At 37.5% G+C, this 21,379-nt stretch overlaps 1 protein-coding gene across 2 annotated transcripts in view; it reads right to left on the bottom strand.

Annotated features, from left to right (window-relative positions):
- Positions 1-2,095: 2,095 nt before the first annotated feature.
- Positions 2,096-21,379, bottom strand: part of LOC127352220 (CUB and sushi domain-containing protein 1-like) — a 396,058-nt gene continuing 376,774 nt past the window's right edge. The window contains exons 67-75 of one of the 2 annotated variants that reach the window (XM_051380419.1): positions 20,769-20,880; positions 20,415-20,594; positions 19,335-19,397; positions 18,416-18,577; positions 16,615-16,727; positions 14,646-14,733; positions 14,285-14,411; positions 11,895-11,957; positions 2,096-9,541 (exon numbers count right to left, since the gene is read on the bottom strand). In XM_051380419.1, the coding sequence (XP_051236379.1) occupies positions 9,382-9,541; positions 11,895-11,957; positions 14,285-14,411; positions 14,646-14,733; positions 16,615-16,727; positions 18,416-18,577; positions 19,335-19,397; positions 20,415-20,594; positions 20,769-20,880 (1,068 nt within the window). In that variant the 3' untranslated portion in view covers positions 2,096-9,381. The remainder of the gene's footprint in view (positions 9,542-11,894; positions 11,958-14,284; positions 14,412-14,645; positions 14,734-16,614; positions 16,728-18,415; positions 18,578-19,334; positions 19,398-20,414; positions 20,595-20,768; positions 20,881-21,379) is intronic. The other variant, XM_051380421.1, reaches the window with a different exon arrangement.

Genomic DNA, 21,379 nt, shown 5'->3' on the forward strand with positions numbered 1-21,379 from the left:
AAAAAAAAATTTACTCTTTAGGTGCTGAATAACTAATAGGGTTTTGCCAGGTAGTGTTGCAAAAGAATTTCCCCACTGGGGATTAATAAAGTACATCTATCTATATCTAGTGTGGCAACCACTTCCTGTTCCTGTCACATGTGGTCACAGTGGATAAAATTAGATGTCTGCTTTATTGCCATAATGTTTTGTAATAATTTTGTGTTTTAACTATATTTACTATGCTCATCTTTTCAAATCATACTTTGAAGTGAAGCTTCCTCCTCAGTGGCCACCTCTCACCTGTGGTGTTCCCCAAGGATCCATCCTCTGTCCCCTTTGGTTTAGAAGAGAACTTGAATCTTTTAATATCTTTTATGCTAGAAATAACCATTATGGTTGTCTCAAAACTCTCTCCATCTCAGGAGAAATTCATCAAAACCTGTTTTATTTGATTCTCTGAAGCCCATCACTCTATGTCAATAAATGTCATGCCTGCACTCAAACTGTTGACATCTTGCTTGAGAATGGGGTTATTTATTGTTCCACCGGCTGAGAGGCCTTTTTGCATTTCTTCGGGTCTCCTTATCCATATCCTTTTATTTCTATATGTGATATATCAATTTTCTATGTGCTTTAGTGAGGCTAGATTACATGTTAACAGACTAAAATATTCAAATCCAAGATGCCACATTTTTCATGGCTGCCCCAGCATAAAATAAAAGTATTACTAGGCCTAGATGTCTGTGCATCATATCCTGCAATTTTCTCTAAAATTCATTTTAGCATAATTTGGTATGTTTGAAAAAAAAATTGGTTTGGAATTTGAAATAAACACATGTTGTTTTGAACAGAATTTGTCCAGACATCATGTTGGACTCACTGTCAGTATTAGAGACAAGATCACATCATCTCAATTCTGGCCTCCTTTCAATGTCAGCTTTTATTTCACTGCCTTCTTCTTCTTTTCCTTTATTTTATCGCATTGTCCTTTTAGTTATTCAGATCATTTGCTTGTATTTTCTTGTCCTGTTTTTATTTCTTGCTCTGTGCATCTTCCATGCATCTGTTGCTTTAAATAGTGAAATGTTTAATCATGAATTCTCCTGTAAATATGCTTGTAACCTTGTTTTGTAAGGTGCCGTATAAATAAAGATTCAGCTGTCATCACTCTGCCCCAGTGTTTCCAACCAGTCACATGCTGTGGCTGACTGGCTGTGCTGCTTTCTCCCTTCACTGCTCCAGCTCTCTCCTTCTCTGCCTTCATATGAGTCATTGATGGAATCTCTTTACTTACGTATATTCAATTTCTCAGTGATATGATTTGCTGAAAAGTTTGACCAACCTGTGTAACCATGGTAACATGCTAGTAAGGTCCAGCACGTCTAGAAAAAAACATCAACTTTTTAAGTCCAGCATTGTACAAAAAAAATTAAAAAGATAAATAATAATAAAAAAGAAATGCTCACTATGAAGCACATGTATTGATGTAAATTTCGAACACTACGTTTTAAGTCTTCCGTACCAAGCGCACCACAAAATATTAGCAACCAAGACTGCAATGCAATATAATCCACTCCCACCCTTAAAGTTAATTGACCTTCACAGTGTTTGCTATCAGTGACTGAAAGACTCTGTAGATTATGCAGTGATTATTGCACTCAGTGCAGAGTCAAACATCAGGTTCTTTAACACACACTTTGCCAGGGATTATCCCTTTTTAATGTCAGGATTAAGGTACTCCTCATTGAAACCTGCACAGGGGTTTGACTGTGAATTCAAAATTAAGCAATTAGTCCATATACAGTAGTAGTGTCTAGCCACAGAGGTTCATGTTTAATGAACCTGTATTTCCTAGACAAACAATAACATAAATTCACCTGACCAGTATATCTTTAGACTGTGCATGGAGACTTGAGCACCTGGACGAAATCCGAAAAAAAAAAAAACATGCACACAGAAAGGCTTCAGCTGGTCAAATCAGGTTAAACCCAGGACTGAGGCACCATAGTGACCTTGTGTTTGCAACTAAACATATTCAGCCACACAAAACATATTAAAGACTACTTCATAAATCAGGATAGCAGCTCACAAAAACATTAGCACAAAGGAGAAATTATTGTATCAAAAACTTTATTCTCAAATAATGTTTTCAAAATAGCTGATAGATAAACTGTGTCTCTTTAACAGCACGCTGTGAGGCTGCATTCACATACAGTATCTGTTGTTTAACTCTTTATAACACTCCATGTTGTTTCTCTCTCACATGATCTCATGGGAGGACAGAAAATGCCATTTTCCATCCTTGAATTCAAAACTTAAAGAGTACCAGTCTTGTTTTATCAGTCAATATATAGGAGCCTCCGAAACTGTTGCCGATTTGCTAATGCTGCTGCTAGAGCCTAAATTTACCACAATTTCATTTCCACTCTAAACCCATAATGTCTAAGCAAGGAGAACCAGATTCCTCCTTGTTTAGACAGACATGGGATCAGATTTTGGGCCATAAAAGACAAAAGGGGTCAAGTCATCCAAAATCTTTTGTGCCTGTGGAAGTCATCCCTCTCCCAGATGTAGACATTAGGATCAGTCACACAGGGCTGCTGTTACACAAGAACACTGTGTTTTATCGGAGGTGTCATTTTCAACCCATCCATGAACCAATCCGTTCATGATATTGTGACACTAAACATCTGGTGTTTATTTTATGTTCATTGTAAAGTGTGTGTGTATCTAAAATCAATTCTGAAATATGTATGTACGTAAACAAGATATTTTAATGAGAGAAATAACCAATTCTCAGGCAACTCTCATTAGAAGCCACCTACAGTTGTTAATTACTTTATACCATTTTTTTAGCAATGAATGCTGTTCAAAAGACATAGTCTGCTGCCCTCAAGCTGTAGAGGGGTTGAAACTGACACATTATTGTATATGATTTTAGTGTTTTAGAACGTGAATAACAAATGTTTTACAGGTGTGACCCAGATATAGTTCACTCCAGCACGAAGAAAGTTAACTCTGGGTCCCTGCAAGGTTTCCTGTTCCTGTGTAAAAGCAGCCATAATGGACAAAAGAGATCATATGACATTTTGATATTTGATACTCAGTTTGAACCTCAGATTTTTACATGGTGTGTGACAGTAAAAACATTGACTTTAATGAACAAGATTTTGTTGTACCTACATCATTAATCATAAAAAGTACAGCATGTTTAATAATTTGTTTTTTTACAAATTCTCCATAAAAAATAGATTTTCTGTACAAAATTTTTTTTTCTTTTGCACCTACTTCAAGTTCAGCAGCACATGATGATGATGATGAAAGGTGACAGTGATGATAATGACGGTGATTATGATGCTTAAAATGATAACACTAATAATGATGATGGCAACTCCCTGGTGAGGACTTGCCATATTCAACATATCTCTGTGCCATTTGGGACAACAAAAATGAAACAATATTTTTCAGCACACATTTAAAAGCAACAAACGTACTTACTGCATGTCAATATGTGTCGCTAACGCATCCAGTCACTGTAACGTGTGAATATAGCACTTATATGTGGTGTCCTGATCTACAAGCTGCCATGTGCTGAAATGACAATTATTCATTGTTTGCACTGATGAGTGAAGCAGGGCTGCAGTCAACGCACGTTCAATTCAGACACACCAGGCTGTAGATTTATCTTCAAAGCTCTAATGCTGAATGTACGGCATGAGAAGTTTGTCCTATCCAGACTATCGAAAAGAAGGTAAAACAAAGGCCTGTCAAGGGCAAATTAACAGCAATACTTAATATTTAAATTTGACAAACTGAAACTGAAAGCAGCCCATATATATATATATATACATATATATATATATATATGTAGTGTATTTGTGCATATCACAGACACACCAGAAACATTACAGCACAGATAGAAATCCATCTACAGGTCCATCTGGCGGCTGAGCCACATATGAACACATGTATGACACGGTTCCTCTCCAAGCAGGACAGCAACTGGAATTTCCTATAGTATTCCTACAGGAAAAGTTTAGCAACATCCCTCTTCCATCCATCTGATGTTATTTAGATATGTCTTATATCTGCATTGAAGCTATGCTGTATCTAATACTTCATGGAGAAAAAAAAGCTCATCTCTGCCATGTGACACTGTGTGAAAAGGCAATGCGTGACATTTACAATTTTAGCTGGTATTTTCTTCAGCTCGCAGCAACCTGCGGCCCTTTGTTTCAATGAGGACTGCTGACAATACCACTTTAGAGAAAGTGAGGGACAAATGTGGAAACTTCTTCCCAAACTGTGAAATGTCTCAGAAGCAGAAACAGCCTTGGCATTTTAAAATTTAGTGGGTAGTTTTATTATTTTTTTTAAACTTGTAGCCAGCTGTCGCTCTTTTAAACAGTGAGGACTGCTGACGATGCCAAATGAAGGACAAATGTGGAAACTTCTACACAAATTGTGAAAAAAAAAAGTTGAGTGAAGGGAATATTATCCAAATTTTCTGGGCATGTCAGAGAAGAGATGTGTCTCATCATCGCATTTTCAAAAGTCGACTAAGGATACTAGTGATGCTATAAATGTCAGTGGCCAGAAGTCACTGTATCACAGCCTCCTCATTGTCTTTCCTAAATTTTTTAACAGAAATGAACAGAATAGCTATACCAAACAAGATTAACTCATTACACCCAGAAGGGCTCTTTTGTTATGGAATTTGATTCTAATAAGATACAGCAAGTAAGGGACACACTGTAAGGTTAAATAAAAATGTTGTCTATTGTATGATGATCTCGATCAGGACCACAGTAGACCTCCTCTTTTCTGTTATATGAGAGGAATCAACAGTAGACCTGGTAGACGAGAGGACTGCCTTTCTTCCCGTTTATATCATTCACATTCCTTTAATTTTTAAATAGTTGAATTATCTCCAGCTTTCAGTTCGACTGCCTCCTTTGTGAGTATAAAATGGACACATGGGATCTATTTTTTGTAACCCTATTGAAGACATTTTTGTTGAAAGAGATATTATTGAATAAGATTGAATAAAAAAACTGAAATCTGTTTAGCTGTAATCTAGCAGTCCAACAATCCAGAGCTGTGTTCATTCTGCACATCTACCATGACTCAGCATACCTTTAGTCTAAATTTATCAGAAGCAATGAGACAAACTATTACACAAACACTGTAATAACCTAAGATTTCTGCTGTAAGCTTGAGACTGTACCATGGCATAAGATCTGAAATCCAACCACTGTAGTACTGACTCTGATCTTTACATGCAAGAGATAACAGGGAATATGGAGTCTAACTGTTCTTGTTTGGGCACACTAGGAGATCAGATCGGTGTCATTAATTGTTAAAAATGAGACCTTTTATTACCCCTGTGGAAACCTTGCAGCCTCTAATTTTCAGGCACTATTATGCTCTCTTGACTCCATAGGAAATCTCAGCTGAATTAATTAAATCAATTAAAATAGAGAAAGTGGGTGCACTCCAGCAATAAAAAGATTCGAGGCTCACTATCTTGTGAACAGACGCTCTACTGTTGTTTACAGATGTCTTGTTTATTTCTCTGAAGAGATTTTTAATACGTCTTCTGTCTCGACGTTCTTTTTAACCACTGCCAGTATTATAGCTCATACGCACATCTGCATATCTTTATTTTGTGTACCTCACACTGGTGTATGTGTTTCTGGCTGTCTGTTCATGACCCTGACACAGAGGCTGTGAATGACAGCTTCACAATGGATATTATAATACCAACAATATCCCGTAGTTATGCTTTCCAAACATAATCTCCATTGTTTCAGAACGTTTCATTTGCAACATTTAGGTCTGGAGTAGATTCATTTTCAATTAAATGAGCAGAAAATGTAAATAGAAACTGCAATTTGCTTGTGAATTCATTCTCACTTAGAATAGGTAGATGTGACAACCTTCTCATGCCAAATGATTTTTTTTGTTTCAGTATTTAAATTCTGTGGAAATACACTCACTGTTTTTAGTGAATTAAGTCCTGGACTATAACACTGTAATATAACAAGTGTTTCATGAGCAAAATCATTTCATCAGTTGTAAGCTTTCATTATCTGATTCTCACACATTCCACTCACCATTTGATATCATATGTATTAATGAATGGATTTGTGATTTATTGTTTGTAGGCATGACGGTATGATGGACTGAAATTTAATATTTGAAAAACACGAGGGACATCAAGTAAAACTCATTTGGATAAGAAAAATCATGCAGGTTAAAGCAAATGCCTGAAGTGTAAGCCTAATGTCAGAATGGTGCATGGAGTGTGAAACAAACAAGAAACAGGCCTGAAGACACTGAAAGACACACACTGAAAGCAGTTACATCTGTGATCTAAACCAAGTGCAGCATCTTTCGAAAAATAAAAATATTTTTGAGAGGACACTGCGAGAAATAACAAGCTTGGCAAGTGATTTGAAACTAGAGAATTTTCTTGGATCCTGCAGACTCATGGGTGTTAGTACGATGTTTCGACTTAAAATACCAGGAAATAAGCTGAATGCAAGGTCACACTCGCTAAGCTTGTGTATTTGTTACAGTGAGGTTCCAGCATTGATAAGCAGGATGTAACTTACTCTCTGCATACGAGGTATTTCTCAAACAATGGAGGGGCTCCAGGGGCGATAACTGTTGACAACAATAATTGTGCATGTTGTCTTCATACCGTTTCTGTTTTTCCTCTGCCTTAAATGACCAATTCTCAAACTGATCACACGGTCAATGTGAGCTCTTTAAAAAGGTGTGTTGAAATAAGATCATCAGATATGTAAAATGCGTTGAAAAGATGATGCATGATAATGTGGAAACACAACACATCTTTTTAAAGAGAGTTAGAGAAACAATCACTTGTTTCTGAAAGCTTAAACTGTCTGCTACTGTTGGGGATCAACAGAAAAAGTGAACCAATACTTAGATAGAGAACCCTAAGAGAACTGTACAGTATCTCAGAAAATTATGGAGTTCAATGGCTGTAAATAAAACTAGCAGTGTGGCACCAGTGTTTCAGTGGGACCATACTGCATATTATGGATGTATATTTCTTTCACATGTTATAGCAGTAACAGTATTCAGTATGAGCTTTCAGAAACAGCCACTGTTCTAAAAATGGCAACAAAGTGGTGTCATTATGTGACACTAGAAGCTAGAAAGGTCCACAGGTAAACTGATCCCAACTTTCTGGTTGGCTAGCATGTTGTCATGGCAACAAAATAAACAACGGTATAGCATGTGGTCACACCTTCGGCTAACAGGGAGTATGAAATATAAATGTGTATATACAAACACTCTGTAACCCTGTATTTAGTCATCTTGCCGTCTTTTTAAAGATAGAAGTTTTTGAATAAAATTCTCTTTTTTGAATGACTCATTTTTCAAACCCATTTCAGACCCAAAAAGTATTCATTTTTTCATAACCCAGTCAGAAAAACACACTAGTGCAAAATTTGTGCGGTTTAAGAGTTTATATAAAGTTTATATTTTGGGGTCCCCAGCAGCAGTCGTTTGGGAAGTCCCATGGGCCCACTGGGTTATGAACATGGAGTCTGTTCATCAATATCTTCACTGAAGAAAAATGCCAGCAGAGACAATTAGAGAGAACTATTTGCCTCTGTTTCCGTAGCAACCTGTCCTCTCTCTTTTCCAGTGTGACTGACAGAGATGTCTATCCGTCCATTTGTCTGTGTCCGTCTGTCTAATTTCTGTCAGTCAACCGGTCGGTCTGTTAATCTGTTTCTATTTCTGATTCTGTGGCTGGAGAGTATACTGTAGAAAAAAATCAGTCATCACTTGACTGATAATCCCGACCACAGTTACAAGAAGACAAATCATTTCCTGGATTTGGCCACAGCTGATTGCAGCAGTCGACGATCTTGACAGCTTATTGCCTCCAGGCTTCCACTTGTTCAGCCACCAAGCACAGAATCCTGGCTAGTCCAAGAACAAGAATCAGTTGTCTGACTCTTTGATTGTATTGGACAGGCCTCTGGAAACCAGTCCACTGTGTACACCAGCGTGGCAACTCAAATGTCTGGTTTTCTGGTTCAGCACAGTCTGCCTAGTGCTAGTGCGGAATATTGTGTATAGGACTGATTTTAAATGTGTAGTAACTCTATGGAATATTTGAAAACGTCCAAAACTCATCTAGAACTAGGTCACAGGCTCTCGTACTAAACCTGGGAAAAATAGAATTTGCAAAAGCTTGATTTGGTATGTTTTAACCTCATTGGTTGCCAAATACTGTAGGTAGACATTGTCATAAAAGGCAATACAGTAAGTGGCAGATGGGCAAAGACAATCACAGTAACTTATTTTAAAATCCAACAACTCAACTTGCCTAACACTGTGATTATCCTGGTATATCAAACCTAACCCATTCTCCAAGTTTGGCTAAAACGAACATTTTAAACTTATCTGCAACTGTATTTGACCCCGGTTTGTCTACTACTAGTCCACCACTCCTAGTACTATACTAGTATCCAGTTCTGGATGAGAGTATCATTTTCTTTAAAGGAATTGGTCTGGTTGAACTCGTCACTGCATTGACTGCATTTCACAATCTATATGAGATTCCACCAAAACAGACTCTGTAAGCTGTCATCGCATCAGAGAGTCCAGTCCTGTCAAGTCCAGCGTGATGGAAGTCCAGTGGGAGGTTTTTGGTCCAGCACCAATGATGGTTTTTGTGTTGTAATATAGGAACCATCCAATAAGTATTCAATGTCCCGAGGGGCTTTAAGGGTGGAATAGTCTATTTGCTTCCCCTGAGGGTAGAACCTTGCATCGGTCAAACCCACTTCTGGCCTGCAGCAGGGGAGTTAGCAAGCCTAAACCACTGTGCAAATTTGGCATGGAGTATGGGGTTAGATTGGGTAAACCGCTATTCAGGTTGCGGGGAGGATATTCGAGGGGGCCATGTGACTGGACATTTGGGTCAAATTTTTGCAGAAGTCAAACTGACCCTGGACGAGCACGGTCCAGCAAGGTTTTCTTTATTTTTTTTCTATCGATCTCTGAATAGCAACAGTGCTTAAGAAGAATTCTGGTCCCAGCACTGACCTCCTGAACAACAGATTTTATGTTATTTGATGACGTCATTGTCTACTCCCTTGTTTATTGGTTCAACCTTATTTTGCTCTTTCAGACTATAGGGAGAGGTGACACCATTGTTCAGGTGGAGGTGGAGCAAAGCTGCATTACTGCGCAGATAATGCTGCCTGAGGACCAGCATGCTACAACACAGACTGCTCACGGTGACAAGTCCAAATCACAAGTTTGTTCTTTCTTCTCTGTTTGGTTAAACCACACTGCAACAGGGAGGCTGGACTGAACCACTATATAGGTAGTGGCAGGTTTGTTGGACTATACCACAGTGCAGACTGTATTGAGCGTGGTATCGAATCGAACTGCCTTAGCCTCAGTAGGCTTCATGTTGGTGTCATACATTGGGTTTTCAAATGATGCCTGGCCATTGGAGCTCTCATGGCCGACATAGCCATTGAACTGGACCTTGGGACGCGTCCTGAAAAAGAAAATGAGAAGGAAATAATGGTGTTCATGGCAGGTATTTGATTTCACAAAGATATCTTGATTGTATTTAATGTTTGGAAAAGGAAAACACAGTACAACCAAAAGGGTGCAGACCTCTGAAACATGAAATGACTAGTAAATCACAAACTCATAGACATTTTAGGGCTGCGCGTTTAAGTTGCTTAAATTTGCTGATGTCCTTATTGTAATATACACCATGTATTAGCTGTCACAGGACACAAAAATGAACTATAAAATAACTTGAATTTAGTGATAATTTGTATTAACACAAAGCTCTGAAATAGGTGAATCAAACCAGAACCAAAATTTTCAGGTGGCCAGAAAAATAACAAATGGGATGCTCATGTTGCTCTGTGTATGGTTGTATATGTCTATGAGTTTGTTTTGGAGGTTTTTGCCCCCAACTGTTCAAAAATCCCCCTATGAAGGTTTTAGTTAAAAGATTTTCGACTGACAGCAGGAAAGCATTGCTTATTTAAGTCAATGTCAAAAGTTTGACTTTTTCATTTGTGTGATAAGTTTAAACATTTTGAAATATAAGAGACTGCAAACAGCATTTTATAATTTGAATTGCATGTCCTATTTAACATTACTAATTTAAAAAGCACAGGTGTTCAGGGAAATAAAGAATGTATGAGTTCAAGGATTACTGAACAGCCGAAAGTCCTCGCACTACTCATACTCAGAGAAACCTATACGTAATTGTAAGGTTATGGATTAACAGTTTACTGAATATTGACTATATTTATCTCATTTACCTCTACAACCAATTCAAAACAATGTTTAATTAAAAAAAGTTTTAGGTAAATTAAAATACCCTTATCTGTCCTTTCAGCTGTCTTGTTAGATATGTTGGTCGGCAGCTTTTTTCCCTCAGACTTAGTAAGTGAAGGTTTCTGGTAAAAATCTACAAATTGCAGGGAAAATTATGGCAGGAGCGAGAACATGAACCATAACAACTGGCTGCTTCAGTGGTTCATCTGCCCAGTGCCCATCTGCTGCTCTAATGTGAGTGTGTCTGCCGTGCATACAACCTGCCATCATCCTGCGAATGGTACCCAATGGTTTTAGTTCAAAAGAATATATTATTACTCAGTTTGCCTGAATGAGGATTTTAAGAAATTTACTGCAGGGGTTCAAACAGATACATGGTGAAATATGACTACCCCCATCCTAATTTGTCTGTTTGTCGCAGATTACATTTTTGGATAATCAGGTCCTATAATCCAGTTAGATATAATCACTTACTCCCAAACCCTGTGGAACTATTAGCAGGGAGGAGTGCTGCAGCTGAAACGCTGTTTGACTCTGACCTCATTAAGAGTGTGTGTACGTGTGTGTGTGTGTGCGCACTGGTAGAAATCCAACCCTGGGGAGCCACTAAGCCTACCCTACATGCTCAACCCATTATTTTACAAAACTGCACACACACAAACACACACCGCAGACCTCCCTGTGTGGCAGTAGTTCAAACCGCTGCACTAGTTTCTGGTTGTGGCTGTAGGTGCAATAGTTTAATTTTATTGGTAGAATGAATAACAGCACACATAATTGCTTTGACAGAATTATAGATACTGTGCAGACGTGGGCCAAAGCAGGAAGAAACTGCAGAGTACACACTCACACCTTGCTTTTAGTCTCTCATTTAAGCTATTACATTGTTATGTGAAGAAATCATTTCTATTTCTGTTGGCTTGCCATTCTGTTGGACAAGGCATTATGTTAGCAAAGTTAACTTTACCACACACCCACTGTTAAGTCAAGATGAAAGTCATGAAAGTTACAGGTAACAGTAACATTTTGGGAAAAAAAGCAACAGCAAGTTGTTTAAAGTACGTCGAATACTGTATTTTGTTATTGATGACATCATGCTGACAGAGAGATGACAATGAGATCAAAGACAAAATAAAATTCTCTTCATCGAACTTTAAATGATTGCTGTTTTGACACAGTAGGGCTGCACTGCTTTTAAAAACTTAAAATCATATGCTTATTTTTTCCTGAGCATAAATGTCACACCAATTACTTTGCGCTGACTTGAGGAGTCTCCATGTTTAATTTCTCTCTGAATTAATTTTCATTTTGATTTAGTTTTACTTTAATTTCCCAGTGATAAAAAATAGTGTCAGACAAAGTACAACATTCAGTTACAAGTTCAGTAATTTTAAATTTGATATTTTGTTCAATTGTGCAGCCTTACTAAACAGCATGAAGAAAAATCGAAAAACTAAAAACAAGAGATGACGAGTTTGACGGAGGATGTGGCGGCGGGCGGAGGTCTGGTTGCTGTTTGAAACCAGGTGAACGACAGGTGCCAGTCTTACCTGCCGCCAGGCCCCCAGGTGTCTTTTGGTCTCTCATTGTCATCTGTGTCAGCAGACAATGTCCTGCATACAACCATGAGGTTTAATATACATCAACTAGCATTGCACACTGCTAACTGGTAGGCAGGTTGTGTAACAAAGTGTAAAGTAATGGAGTGGTAGTGTTAGTAATCTTCTAGCCCAATCAGCCATTGGTATATAATGTTAGTACAATGCTAAGTATTGTCGATATAAACACTACACACACTATAAACACTATAAGCACTATATGTTTCATTGCAGATAGAATACTGTAGCATACAGCTACCACAAATTACAACCAAACAGATAAACGTGTATGACTATTATTAATGAGTAAGATGACTTTGTAAAACTTTGAGTGATGAAGTGCAGAAGTCAGAACATCTCTTAGATTTAGAGTTTCACACAAGTCTTAAACAGGAAACATTAATGATGACATTTTACCCTCAATATAGTTCTGAATTATCTGGCATCTTTAGGCATTGTAAGTCTTTTTCTGAACTTCCTAGGAACAATAATTAATATCTTAGGTCAATCAGATTTAACCCTCAGGTGCGTTTTGAGTTTTAGAGCTATATTTAAGTTTTAAAATTTCTGTAAACCTGTCTGCCCCTTCAAAACACTCTTATCTCATCCACTCAGTGTATTCCAGTAGTTCTTTAGGAATCAGGGTGTATCAAACATTCCCTCTACCCAGTTTATAACAGGACTCACATATTAACTAATCAATTCAGTCATTAAGGAATATTTGTGCTCATGAACAATAATGTCATACACTGTAACCGATGACTGAAGTCTAAATATACATGCAAAAACTATTCATTATTATTCATAAGGAGCGTGATCACAGGAATTTCAGAGTCTATTGTAAACTGAATTAAACTCGAAAAGTGATTATATCTGCTATTGAAAGCATATGTGGAGTGCACCCTGCTTACTCGTCCTGGGCTGCATTTGCACCTTCATTAAATTAAGCTGTGCCTCAAAATACAGAGCGTATGATTTGTTTTGTGGAAGGAAAAGGCAAAGAGGATCACACTATTGTGCAAGACTAAAATATTGTTTTTATTCTTTGTATAACAAATGTCCTCAGTGTAAAATAAATCTTAAATTAAAGAAAATACTTTTGAAGAGATATTTCTACATGTATTTTGCATGGTTCTCCTTGAGAAAAACCAAAAAGGCCACTTCTACCTATCACTTTAAAATACTTGAAGTGTAGCTACAACTGCTGCCTAAAACATAAATATGAATCTGTGTATCAATGCTCATATTTATCAGGAATTCATTATTTATTTATTAATCACTCCTAAGTATTGTGCAGTAAGTTTGACATTATCTTCAAAGTGGGTCTTTTAGTTATTTAGTACGTTTTGGACACTTACACTCAGTAAAAAGTAAAGGTTTTCTTATAATTGATTCTTTAGGGTCCAATAAATGCCATCACATTTGTAAAGTACCACTGGTATAGATGCATTTCACTGTTACCAATTCAGTGTACAGTAACTTATTTAAGGAGTTTTGCGAATAGGTTATTGCAACCTTAACAAAATTAATCCAAAGGCATTTAAATCCTTATCTTTAAAGAGACTAATTGTTTTTAAATTCAGTTGCCACCTACTGTAAACTCCTAACCAGCCAGTTCTCTGCCTTATCTGGAAAACGTAGCGTGACTTTCTAAGGTTAATGAAGTTGAAAAAACTTTCTGACTCCAAAAATTCAAAGTAGGACAAAATATGTGCCACTGTAAATGTGTCCGGATACATTTCTTACTTTGAGGAGCTTGATAAATACAGGCTCAAGTTTTGGTGCCAAGCCCTCAGAATAAGAGGTTGCACCATGGTGCACTAACATTTGATAAAAGGCACATATGCAGTAAGGGTTTAAGCAATAGAAACCTTAAGAGACCATAATAAAATAAAATAAAGACACATTTTTTAATAAGTTAAAGTGGGTGTTTCATAGAAATGTATAAAATAAATTACAGAGTTAGACCAAGCAAATTAGGGAATAGTGGTGGACTGAAAAAGTAAAATTAAACTAAGCCCTTCAAATGCAGTGAAAATTATGAAGTAATATCTGCATGAGGAAACAATTAAAGGCGGATATTTTCTTAAATTTATTCACAAGGTGAACACGTTTAGGATCAACTGATTGAGATGCAGTTCATGTGTATACTATAATTAAAAAGAAATTGGAGCTAATATTGGAGCTAATATTTTTTCCCTTTTACTTTACTACACTTAATCATCTAACCTCTTCTTTTCACAGAGACAGCAGGCAAGCCAGAGGACAAACACCTGTTTTGTATTCTACTCTGCTGGCTGTCTGTTTTTCTCTGATGGATTTACATCGAGGATATAGCTTACCTGTGCTTGTAGAGGTAGAAGGCAAATCCAGACAGGATGAGGGCAAAGAAAGGAACTAAGATGGCTGCTGCCACAGAGCTGCTGTTCGTATAGGGGTTGGATGGATCTAGTGACGTGGTTACAGGGCCTGGGGATACAGACACAGTTAAACCCACACATGCATGAACACATAACACGCAAACACCTTTTTGTGCACGTGTAATAGTGCTTTGCTTCTCATGTTTCCTCAGTCCAAAATTACATCTATTTTAACGCTAATAAAAACATTTCAATACTATTTCTTCAATTGGACTATTTCCGAATGACATTGTTTTCTAGAAAGGTCAAGGCTGTATTGTTTGTTGTGGCCGTTAATACCCACCTTGCCTCGTCAGATGGAACTTGCCAAAGTCTTTACTGTGAATATGTCCCTGGTAGACAAAAGTCTTCTGGTCTGATTCTGCAGTAACCTGAAAAAAAAAAAAATATATGATTAATATGAGCACATACAATGGGAGATAATATACATGTTTGAATTATTATATGATGGAGGTACAAAGTGCTGGAAAAACAAACTTGCCACAGAGGTAGTCTGGTGAATGAGTCAGCAAATTACTTTTGTATAAAGTAATGATATTGTTTTAATAATCAAAACAATCAAACAATCATTCAGTGTGTTCTTTGGTTTTTTACTGTGACAATAAATTCAATAAACATTTTTGTTTTTTTGTTTTTGAGGATTTCACATTATGCTGTATGCATTGTGAGAGCCAGGTTTCATCCTGTCCTCTTCCCTCATCAACAGTTACCAGTGTCCCTGTCCCCACCTCCTTCTCCCCTCTCCACAATCTCTTGTTTGGAGATTGAAGCAGCAATGTTTTACCCACAAATCGACAATCGAAATTTCATCTTCTAACTGTAAAAGATTGTTTTTCAGGAATCACAACTTGGCCATTTTTAGCCTGACTCGTCTCCGCCCTCACTCTTTCTGTCATTCGAGACATGATAAATTGGCTGTCTACGTGTCTCCTTCTTTCCTCCTTACATCCTTTTTCAACCATCCCTGCCTGCTACTATCTTTTACAATCTCCCCACTTGGTTCCTCCATCCCAACCTCTCACCTCAAACAGGATCAGATTTTTAATCCATTCCCCAGTTGCAGACATGATCTTAAGAAGTCCCAGTTAAACAGTCAACATGGAACCACAAAGCTTTGCATCTTTTTTTTCTCCTTTGTCTAGACACTCAACATTCAATATTCATATCCAATTTAATGTAGCTTATTGAATACAGTCATAGTCCAATGAAAGAAAAAAACAATTTATGCACATCAAATAGAAATTGTGAATACACAGAGCAAATGCACAATAATTCAACAAAATCTGAGCCCCAGATGTGTCATTTCATTAATAAAACCAACAAGATATAACATATTAATTAGTGAGATTTAGAAGCGCTGGTAGGGAGATTTCTTTTAAATCTTTGGCCAAGCTAGCTCTTTCCCTCCGTTTCCAGTCTTTGTACTAACCTAAGCTTGCCATCTGTTGGATGTAGCTTCATATTCAAAGTACACACAGTAGAGTTGTATTGATATTCTCAAGTAACTCGTCAAGAAAGTGGAAAAAAAACATTCCTTTAAAATGCCTATGAAGAATAACATTTGACATAGTTGGTGGAAAAGCTGTCCTGCTGTTCCCAATGGTCACAAACGATCACCCCCTATGACAGATGACCATTAGATATGACATGTAAGAGATAAACCTCCATTCTTTATAATGGCAAACTTTGCAAATTCTTAATAATTAGATGTCTTAATTTCGTACCACACTATAGTATTTAGCATATACCAGTTTGAAAGACAGTAAACATGGTGGATAGACTAATAAAAGGAAATGGTGACAGCACTTTCATTTCAGCTATATTGTATATGTGGTAACAAATGCATATATACTGGAATTTCTGATTACTTTTTGCAACTTCGGCTAATGGTGATAATTTTATGGAATAAATTATTTCTTACACCTTTGATATGGAAACAAAAGCTGCTTGGTAAACTACAGATGTTAATTAGAGTTCATAGTATTTCAAAAACTGTTTTGCATAATGTGACTGTGGATTTGTCTGGCATTTCAATACACCTCTCTTGCAAGAACTTAGTGGGTGTGGGGTGAGTAATGTGGTGTGGACGGTGCAACATCAGGGCATCGACTTTTGAGATTCGTTCAGTTCCTGTTATCACAATTCTGTTGTCCAAAAATATTTACATTATTAGGTGAGATTGATGTGTAAATGTCAGAAAAACGTTTTAAATTAAAATGCTTGATACAGAAAATACGAGGACGTTGCCTTACATATCCATCCATAGCCCAGTTGTCGTTTTTAAACTTGCTGAGGTAATGCTCTGTCGGCCCCTTCACCTGGTAGACCTTCAACAGCAGCTGGTTTTCCTCTGATTTGTAGGTACCTGCATTGAATAGATGCATAGAGGTACAGAGGTACAAGGAATGTGGTTAGTGCCTGAATCTGGTATCATTTTAATAACAGAAACTTAACTAATTTGTGTTGGCACTTGGCAAGAAAAAGAGAAAGAGATTGAGGTAAAGGTACCATGGGAGGTTGACAAACAGACAGACAGGTTGACTGACAAACAGAGAAAAGGAGACACCATGACATTTTGAATTATCATACTCTATTTCCTTTACCAAGCACCTGACACATTACTGGGGGAAAGGGTGACATTTACCCTTCAGCTACATGTCTCTACTTGGTTAACTATAGTACCAACGCAGAGACTGTTTCTATCCAATGTGACAAGTCCATGTAAAAGAAACATCACAGATTCAAAATGAAATCATTTTATACATTGAGAGCCCTTGTCTCTCACCTGCAGAAAATCGTTCATGACCCTAAGATCAAGCTGAACTATTGATTGTGAAGCGTCATTGTGAAATGTCAAAACATACATGAGTGTCAGTGGGGGAGTGAGACAGTTTCTCTCAGTTTCTTAAACACTACTGTTCTGGAGGTTTTCACTCAAGAGTGCAGCTTTACCTGTTTCGTCAACCTGTCATTCATTTTACTGTAATGCAATCAATTTGGCTACAGTACATATGAATAAAAAATACATCATGTGCAGTGGAGCCCTACAGTGGGCGTTATGTTGCTCAGGTAATAGTTTGGCCCTAAGACTGGTGTGGGGACTCTGCAGATGCATTGGTGCAGAGAAGCCCAGGCACACAACTTGCCAGGTGGTTCATAATTCCCATCAGTGCCCCTGCATGTTATATTATTTAATGTATTAATAACCTGTTTATCTTCTCTGTGTGCTCCACAGCTCTTGCACAAAAACAAATTTTTTGTACTTGGGTGCAATATATTGTGCCAATTTCTACATAGATATCAGTGATCCCTTTCTAATAAGTGTGAATGAAAGCTGGATCTTTATTAACCTGCTGTGTATTTACACCTCCAGTAGTAACTCCGCTTGTGTTATTTACACTGCATTTTAAGTCTGCAAATCTTCCACTTCTGGAATGTATTTGCTCTTTTTACCTCACTGAAAACAAAGGTGATATTACAGTGCTCCTTTGCAGTCAGACATTTTATTTTCATTTAGCTATCATTTCAGGACTACAGGAAATAATGTATTACCCATCCATTCTCTATATCTGCTTATCTTGTTCAGGATCATTTGGGGAAAGTATTTTCTATTTCATGTAGGTTTTATGACTTCTAACACATGACAGGCTTTGATGCAAATTTAATCTCAGAAAATAAAAACTGAAGAAATTAGTTTATTGGATCAGTTTTATGTATTCGTATTCAAGATTTGAAAGCTTTGAAAAGAACTCCTGAACACTGTCTCGCTTTTTGCTGGAAATTAGTTTTTACTGATTACATTTTTTATTGATTAAATTGTGTTTCGGCAAGTCCAACCCTCATCACGTACTCAGTAAAAAAAAAAAAACTGCAGTAAGCGAGACAGAGATGCTCTTGTCACACATTTAGGTGTGCAGAGATTTTTTTTAAACAGGTTTTGGAAGATCTGAAACCATTAAAATAACATAATAATAGCTCTTTTGGGAAGTTACTCAGAGTAATTAGTATGTAACTCTTAGTAACATTAATGTTTTATTTGTTTTGTCTTTTTACCTGACAGTCTGATTGACACGCCGCTGGTCTCCAGTAATGTGACGTTCACTCTCCCGCTGGTAGCATTGAACCCAGCAACTGTAAATGTGGTGGCCTGTCTCTTGCCTAGATATTCATAAAACCCGCTCCACTCAGAGTTTGGAGAGAACACATCCACTGGAACTATAATGGAGACACAGAAACAAAAACAAGAAGAACCATTTACAGCTCGACATGATTTAAAACTGCTGTTAACAGTACCACCACTGCCTCAAAGCATCAGCAGTAACACTGTGTGATTGTCTTAGTTTAACAGGATCAAGTTTAGCACTCTTATCACACAAACCTTTGCAACCAGCCACAAGTAAAAGAACTGAACCAATGACTAAAAAAGGGTCAGGGTCAGGATTAGGATTAACCCTTTGTGGTTGGTTCCTTCAAAATTGACTGCTCCAGTGGGTTTGTCTCTGCTTGTCTGAATCCACACTGACAATTATGACTTACTTAAAACTCAGCAGCTTCAGTATTCTTGCAAAGATCACACAACTTTTTGTGTGTTATTTTTCTCTGGTGTAAGTCTCTCCTGACTGTTCCCTCTAAATGCATATATTGATTATAAAATCCTACTTCAAACTTACAAACTATTACATGGTATTGCACCTGAGTGTTTTTTTTATTTTTTTCAGATTTATTTACTCTGCCCGCGCCTTTTTCCTATAAATCTGAGACAAGACTGCTTGTCCAGAGAGAACAACCTTATAGTCAAAACTCACTACAACCTCCTACCGCAATAGCCATTCGTCCCTTGGAAATCCTGTTTATTAAAAAACAGTATGATGAACAGCATTCCAGCTGCCAACAAAATAAGCAAGTGCAATAAGTATATATCTGTGGTTTAAGTACAACAATGTATATGTGTGTTGTAGTTTATACGGCATACCTCGAATCTTGTTCTTCTGGACATCTGACTCTCCTCTTCCTTTGGGATTGACTTTCACTCCAACTGAAATACAGAATAACAATAAGTTTTAGTTTAGCTCATTAAGCTTACTGACAGTAGATCTGGTATAGATACGGTTGGGAACAAATATTTAATGTGTGACAGGACTGAGAATGTATGATAAGTGTTAATCATAATCTAACTGACCATTAAACATTGATATTTGTCAGTTCAGTCAGGACCACTTTGGTCAAAATATCTTTTATCCCAAAGCAGAATATTACATTTGGCAGTATGGCTCTGTTCTGGGACCTCCTTGTCCTTCCATGTGCATACATGGAAAAGTTTAAGACAAGGAGAGCGGCAGCAGAGACCCCCCCAGGGTAGAACAGAGCAAGCAACAATGGCAATCAGAAAATGACATTGATTAATTAGAAACAACATAAAAAGGAGGAGCTGGGGTGGAAGTGGGTTGAAAAACGGCTTGTAGAGGAAGCAGCAAAGATAGGCAGGCTAAAGCAGCTTAAATAAGGCGCCATAAATGATATTTGCCAATTGGATGCCTGAGGGAATCAGGTGAGCTGTCAGCTGACTGTGTATGGTTTCCAATAGGAAGCTTAGAGGAATCAGCTGATCCATCAGCGGATGTATGTTTATGACTAGCTGTGATCATATGATATAGCTGTAACTGAGAGCTGAGCCTGACTTCGGCCTGCCTGAACTAACGCTATGCTCAATTTCTAGGGTTCCACAGACAAAAGGGGACCAAGACACGAAGCAGAAAACAAGTGGCAGTCTATTTCCGGTCTGGTTGTAAACCTGATTGTTTTGTTGTCATAAATCACAGTATTCACAGCCATCCACTTCTTATCTTAAAGCCACGAGTATGTGGTTGAAAAAAATACATCCCAGCATTCATGGTACACCTGAGGCAGATTTACGAGAGCATAGCAATAATATCAGGCTGATAATCTGTATTTATCTTAAACCATATGGGATTATGACATCCAGTTTAGATTTTAGGCTCAACGTCCGCCTAGTTTATACATGCAGCGCATTTTCAAGATAGGATCTGAATACCTTTACAGAGTGGGGGTTTGCCCGACCATCTCCCATCACTTTTGCAGGTTCTGTGCTCTGAGCCCCCGGCCAGATAGAAACCATCTTGACAGGTGTAGATCAGCGTATATCCCAAGGTAGGAAGGTCCATAGATCGAACATCTACATTACTGGGCGTCTCTGGTTGTCTGCATGAATGGGCTAATTGATGAGGAAGAGAAAAAATAAAACACAGACATTGTTTTTCCTCTCTATAAAAATAAGTATTGAATAAAATGTAACATAAACATCAACAAAAAATCAAACTGAATTAACACACACAATTATAAGGACAAATAATATTAAGGCATAGAGTAACAAAAACAACTTTCTTACCTATGCACTCAGGTTGAGTTCCACTCCAGGTTAGGTTTTCTAGGCACGTTCTTGTGGTGGAACCAAGGATGTGGTAGTTCTTGCGGCATTTAAAAGAAATCTTACTTCCAACCTACATGATGTAAAAGCAGAATCAAAAGTCCTCTTTATTCACTGATAACCCTATAGTTTCAGAAGACCTGCCACAGTCATCAGTGGTAGTTGTCATTTAGTTTAAAAAAAAAAAAAATCTTAACAATGAAAATAAAAATAAAAACTCACTGCTCTTTAAATCTAATAAAACACAACAACAACAACAACAAATATCTACTTTTATTTGTACTTCTTTCTCTTTTAGTGGATGTTAGTCCTGAATAATGTCGGTGTTTCCTCTCTTTTAATGTCAGGGGAAATATAGGTGGATAATATCCAATTATACCTCCACAAATTGAAGGATTTGCATGTTTGCTTGAATTCCACTAAGGATTGTATGGCCAATATATTCCATCAACAGGTACTTATCTGTGCTCTAAATAGCCTGGTCCTTAAGATCAAAGAAAATATTGACTCTCTTTGTCATCTATAAGGACTAATCTTAGAAATCTGGGAACCACTTTTGACCAGGGCTTTAC

Source organism: Dicentrarchus labrax, unplaced genomic scaffold, assembly GCF_905237075.1.
Source record: "Dicentrarchus labrax unplaced genomic scaffold, dlabrax2021, whole genome shotgun sequence".
NCBI classification, from domain to species: Eukaryota; Metazoa; Chordata; class Actinopteri; family Moronidae; genus Dicentrarchus; species Dicentrarchus labrax.